We start from the raw sequence: 5822 nt of genomic DNA, 5'->3' as shown, positions 1-5822 counted from the left end.
AACTGTGGGTTGATCAGTTTCACAGCTCTGATAAATACCAGAAATAAAAAATCTCTTTAACATCATGAAGTGGAATAAAGCAACATTTATGCCTTAAGTCTGATGAACGCTTGAATCATCCATTTTTTTGTTTTCATTGTGAAACATTTTAGTAGTATGGGGGGAATTTTGTTCCATTATTTTTCAGATGTTTCCATTTTTTCCATCATGTTCTTTACTTGCAACAATAATGGAAGAAAACTCACTCCGTATCCTTAATGAATCTGTAGGAGCAGAAAAAGATGTCCACTGAATGTGTGAAGGAGCTGCTGTCAGGCTTTAAGCCTTTCAGGCACGGAGGCGGTACCATCATGCTGTGGGGTTTTTGTTGTAACTGGCGTATCTCTGCATACGTAACACGAATGCTGGATGTTTGCTTTCCTAACAGCTGAGAGCTCGGTCTATATTTCCCCCCCAGATGTTCTCCAGATGCTGATGAGGGTCCATCAATCGATCACTGAGGCAGCTGTGGCTCCAGCGCTAACCTTCCCAGCGCTAACCTTCCCAGCGCTAACCTTCCCAGCGCTAACCTAGCTGCTGGGAAGGTTAGCGCTGAAGCAAACTGCTAACATTAAACTGGCCTCATGTAAAAATCTATTGATGGTTAATATTTCCCAGAACTCTTATCAGATCAGAATCCAGGTCTAATTGTCTGTTGTTGGGCGTATTTGTTGTTGTTTACCTTTTTCAGCATCGCCCGTCATCCCCAGTACGTTCCCAGTCTAATCCCAGTAAAGATGCAGCAAAGGAGAGGTCTGCAGCCGTCGGCCTCTCTCGCGGCTCCAACCTACGGCGGGCCGACAGCGTCCAAAGCCTGATCAGCAGGTTCTCCGGTCCGACGCCGTACTCGCTGTCCTCCTCCACTCTGAGCCTTTACTCTGGACCCAGACGGGTCATAAGGTCAGTTTCCATGGAAGCGCTGCACACTCCCAAGCCTAAGCTGAGTCTCTTCACGCCGAGCTCCAGCCGGCGTGTCGTGAGCGACAGCGCGCCGCCATCCAGGGAAGACGAGCAGAAGGCGGTTAAACCGTCCAAGATAACGGCGAGGATCGACTGTCCAGTAGAGGGCAGCGCCCAGAAGACGGCGAACAAAGCAGCGACTCTGGCAGAGTCCGGCAGAGATTCGATGGCCGACTCTGGCATGGGATCGGTAAGAGACGAGGGATCCAATCGGATCCGCTCCGATGATCCGCTTCCAATCAAGGAATCCAGACGCCCTTTCTGGCTGATGATGTCACGGCGGCGGGGCAGGCAGCTTCATCAAACTCTGATTTGCAAAATCTAAATGTGACTCTGACCCCGTCGAAGCGCTCCGATCATTCTGCTCCAAACCTCTGATCTGATTTTCCCGCCAACAATCATCGCCTCTGAAACCGTTTCACTTTCTCTTCCTGCTTCCATCAAACATTCTGACGTTTTTTATTGGATTAAATGTTTCAGACGGATCAAAGCTTTTAGAAAATCATCCCTGAATCCCTTTGAAAGTCTCACAGAACCTTCATCTGAAAATAGAAAACTGCTCAAACTGCTAACCCTGCAGGATGTGGAGGAGCTGCAGGGAGCCAGAGCTCGGCTGGATCTCTGCAGCTCCTCCTGAGAATCTCTTTGGTTCAAATCTTCATGTTTGCTTCAACTTTCTAAATCTTCTTCTGATCGATTCCTTTAAATTATCTAATATCTGATAAAACGCCTTTATTCCTCCAAACCTTCGCCGTATTTCTCCGCCTCCCTCTGAATCCTCTCTTCTTCCTCCAGGAGTCAGAATTCGATTCAAACAAGCAGCCCGACAGCCCGTCAGAGGAGGAGCCCTCCACCCCCAGAGCCACCGTCCCCCCCAACCCAAAGTATGAGCTGCTGATGAACCACGAGCTGAAAACCAACGGCCTGAGCAGCAGGGAGGCCAACGGTCCAGGAGGCGGCGGCTCGGCCGGGGAGAGCAGCCCCAGGCTGTCCAGATGGGAGGCCGGCCGGCTGGGGACCAACAGCTTCCGGGGGTCCCTGGAGTCCCTGGCCTCGCGGGACTGGGACGCAGGTTCAGACAGGGTGAGCGAGGAAGACCACTGTCCCCGTGTGCTTGCTGAGCTCCGGCTGATTAAAGACCAGCAGATGCTGGGTGGTCATTGCAGCGGCTGGTGAACGGCGCCATCTGCTGGGAGAAAAACGCTCTGCTCCTCCGTTTAAAGATAGAACTTAAATCCTTTGGTTCCTAAAATAGTAAATATTTAACTTTAAAATGAACAAACAGGAGCCCGAATTATTCAGACTGAGATTTAAGAGAAAAGAGAAAATAAACTTCAGACAAACAGAATGAATTGATCTCGAAATGAAGGATTATTGAAGGAATAAAAATGAATTTTTATTTTATTTATGATTTTATTACTAGTAGGAAATTTGATTTATTAGTAAAAGACAAGATGTTTGTGTCAGTAGCGGATTAAACCATTTAAATCACAATAAAGAACTCAAAATAAACTAATTCAAAACAGTTAGAAAATGTTTCTAAGGATACCTCAATGTTTACATTTTAGTTGAATCAATAATTTTGCAAAAAAGTATTTTTCAAATTAGTTTTTTAGAAAAACAATTAGTTTGTTAAATAAATATCTAGCTCCAAATTAAATATTTATTTAACAAACTAAATACTTAGCTAGCACTAAGCTAGCTAAGTATTTATTTTGGAGCTAAATATTTATTAAAAAAAAACTAAATATTTAATTTGCAAACTAAATATTTAGCTAGCACTATGCTAGCTAAATATTTATTTTGGAGATAAAAATTTAGTTTGCAAATTAAATATTTAGTTTTTTTTAAATAAATAATTAGCTAGCACTAAGCTAGTGAAATATTTCTTTTGGAGCTAAATGTTTATTTAAAAAAACTAAATATTTAATTTGCAAACTAAATATTTAGTTTACAAATTAAATATTTAGTTTTTTTAAATAAATATTTAGCTAGCACTAAGCTAGCAAAATATTTATTTTGGAGCTAAATATTTATTTAAAAAAATTAAATATTTGCAAATTAAATATTTTGTTTTTTTAAATAAATAATTAGCTAGCACTAAATTAGCAAAATATTTATTTTGGAGCTAAATATTTATTTAAAAAACTAAATATTTAATTTGCGAACTAAATATTTAGTTTGCAAATTAAATATTTAGTTTTTTTTAAATAAATATTTAGCTCCAAAATAAGTATTTTGCTAGCTTAGTGCTAGGTAAATATTTATTTAAAAAAACTAAAAATTTAATTTGTAAACTAAATATTTAGCTAGCATAGTGCTAGCTAAATATTTAGTTTGCAAATTTCATATTTAATTTTTTTTAAATAAATATTTAGCTCCAAAATAAGTATTTTGCTAGCTTAGTGCTAGGTAAATATTTATTTAAAAAAACTAAATATTTAATTTGTAAACTAAATATTTAGCTCCAAAATAAATATTTAGCTAGCATAGTGCTAGCTAAATATTTAGTTTACAAATTAAATTTTTAGTTTTTTTAAATAAATATTTAGCTCCAAACTAAATATTTAATTTGCAAACTAAATATTTAGCCCTAAATTAAATATTTATTTAACAAAGTAAAATTTGTATAAATGAATAAATGAATAAAAAAATTAAATTGGAAGGAAAATAAGCCCCTTATTTTAAAACACGCTAATTAACCTTAAAGATTGCTCCTAATTTTTTACAAACGGCGCCCCGTAGAGTTCAGGTCTAAATGTAATAAAAATGTTTTCTATGTTTAACATTTCTATAACTAAGCTTCAGAGTTTGGGCAGCTCCTGACGGGCCTGGTACCTCCTCAGGTTCCGACCCGTTTGTTACCGAAGCTTCAGGCAGGATGACCATAATGTCATTTTTCCTTTTCCAGTTAATGAACAGCGCCGCCTGCTGGAAGAAACACAGACTGAAGGTTTTTCTTTGTCCGCCGGCTGTCTCACCGTTTCCAATCAGAGCACAGCGCCTCGCTTCAATCCATCCTTTAATTGATTAATCATGTCTGATTCAGCTGATGGAGCTCATGGCCGCCGTGCTGCTTGATCCCAGATCCACGCCAAACCTCACGGTTATTGCTCTGTTTCAGGTGGGCGCCATCGACAGCCCCCCCAGGGTGTTCAACAGTCCCTACTCCAACACCCTCTCCATGGATTTTCACCCCCCGTTCCGGGCGTCTGAGTTCAAGGTTAGCAGCTCTTCCTGTTTCCCTATAAGAATGTGGCGTTTTTGGACGGATGCTGATGGATGCTTTCCTCCGGCGGCAGGGCGGACTCTCTCCTGCCACCTCAGAGCACAACCTCTACAGCTTCAACAGTCGCAGCACCAGTCCCATCGGCATCTCCGGCTCCATGACGACCGCCTCCAGGACCCGATTCTCCACCTACGACACACTGAGGAGGAGGCCTGACATGAACCCCGCCCTCACACATAAAGTACGGTTCTCTAAGCCACGCCCCTTACTTCAGATCCTTTACTTTATCAAACCCAAAACCAGGCCTTAGAACGAGCAGGTGGAAGGTTCTGCTGCAGGTTGAAGGTTCTGCTGCAGGTAGAAGGTTCTGCTGCAGGTTGAAGGTTCTGCTGCAGGTGGAAGGTTCTGCTGCAGGTAGAAGGTTCTGCTGCAGGTCGAAGGTTCTGCTGCAGGTTGAAGGTTCTGCTGCAGGTCGAAGGTTCTGCTGCAGGTCGAAGGTTCTGCTGCAGGTAGAAGGTTCTGGTCTGGCCCCATTCAGGTCTGATGGTGCAGCATCTTCTAAGTGTTTGTTCTCCACCTGCAGGTGGCGCCGGTTCACTACAGCATGCGTTCCTCCACGCTGGGAGCTCCAAACAGGAAGGACTTCATAGAAGAACTGACCAAGCAGCTGGACGCCTGTCAGAAGGTAAACCCACTCCTCTGGAAACACAGAAAATAAATTTCCCTTAGAGGCAGATTTCCAGCTTTATATCCGTTTTTGCACGGAAGGCGGTCCTAACCTCAGACGCTGGCAGCTCAGCCATGCTAATGATAAAGGAAAGTTAAGTGGAAGGAGAAAAAAACAGTTTAGATGCAGAAGCATGAATATCACTTTGTGAGTCATGGATTTAATGAAAGTTTAATCCTGAAAGTGTTTTTGATTTTATTTTAGTTCAGCAGATTTTTAGAGACGTCCCCATCAGATAAAGATGAATCAGTTCTAATAAAATTCAAATCCTTTCAATAAACAGGCTGATAAAAAACAGTTTCTGTTTAAAGTTTAACGAGTTAGTTGGCAACCAGCTGGTTTAAACTTTGCCGACATTACAAACTATAAAAGGAGAAATAAAGAATCAATCAGTGTGATCTCGTATCAGATGAATATTACATCGATAGAAGTTATCGCCTCATTAATTAAAGCTGATTTATCTCATTGATCAAATGAGAAAAACGCAGTTTTCTTTCCAATCTAGAGAATTTTTCTATGACAGGTAGAGGAATGTTAGAACTAGCATGCTAACTGCTAGCATATCTTCTTCTATCCTGTTCCATCGGTTCCACTTTTCTATCATGGCCTCCTTCCGCTGCTCCTCCATCAGCGCCGCTAAATGGAGCCGTTTAGGAGAACCGGAGGAGTTTAGATTCACTAACAGGAAGTTCATCCTGGATCCTGGGATCCATTAAACACAGGAAATAATCTGGAGTGGAGTTCTGTCAGACCAGCATACCCCATCAGACCAGCATACCCCATCAGACCAGCATACCCCATCAGACCAGCATACCCCATCAGACCAGCATACCCATAGTCAACATGCGTGTGCAAAACGTCAGATTT

The 5822-nt window shown here is 41.7% G+C and overlaps 1 protein-coding gene across 1 annotated transcript in view; it reads left to right on the top strand.

The window, feature by feature from the left end:
- Positions 1-1702: 1702 nt before the first annotated feature.
- LOC107095579 (cingulin-like protein 1) overlaps positions 1703-5822 on the top strand; it is a 12286-nt gene continuing 8166 nt past the window's right edge. The window contains exons 1-4 of the mRNA XM_015391728.1: positions 1703-2082; positions 4124-4222; positions 4302-4469; positions 4812-4913. Coding sequence (XP_015247214.1) covers positions 1897-2082; positions 4124-4222; positions 4302-4469; positions 4812-4913 — 555 coding nt within the window. The 5' untranslated portion in view covers positions 1703-1896. The remainder of the gene's footprint in view (positions 2083-4123; positions 4223-4301; positions 4470-4811; positions 4914-5822) is intronic.

The sequence above is a fragment of the Cyprinodon variegatus genome, unplaced genomic scaffold, assembly GCF_000732505.1.
Source record: "Cyprinodon variegatus isolate N-32 unplaced genomic scaffold, C_variegatus-1.0 Scaffold558, whole genome shotgun sequence".
NCBI classification, from domain to species: Eukaryota; Metazoa; Chordata; class Actinopteri; order Cyprinodontiformes; family Cyprinodontidae; genus Cyprinodon; species Cyprinodon variegatus.
This window is presented reverse-complemented; position numbering and strand designations above follow the sequence as displayed.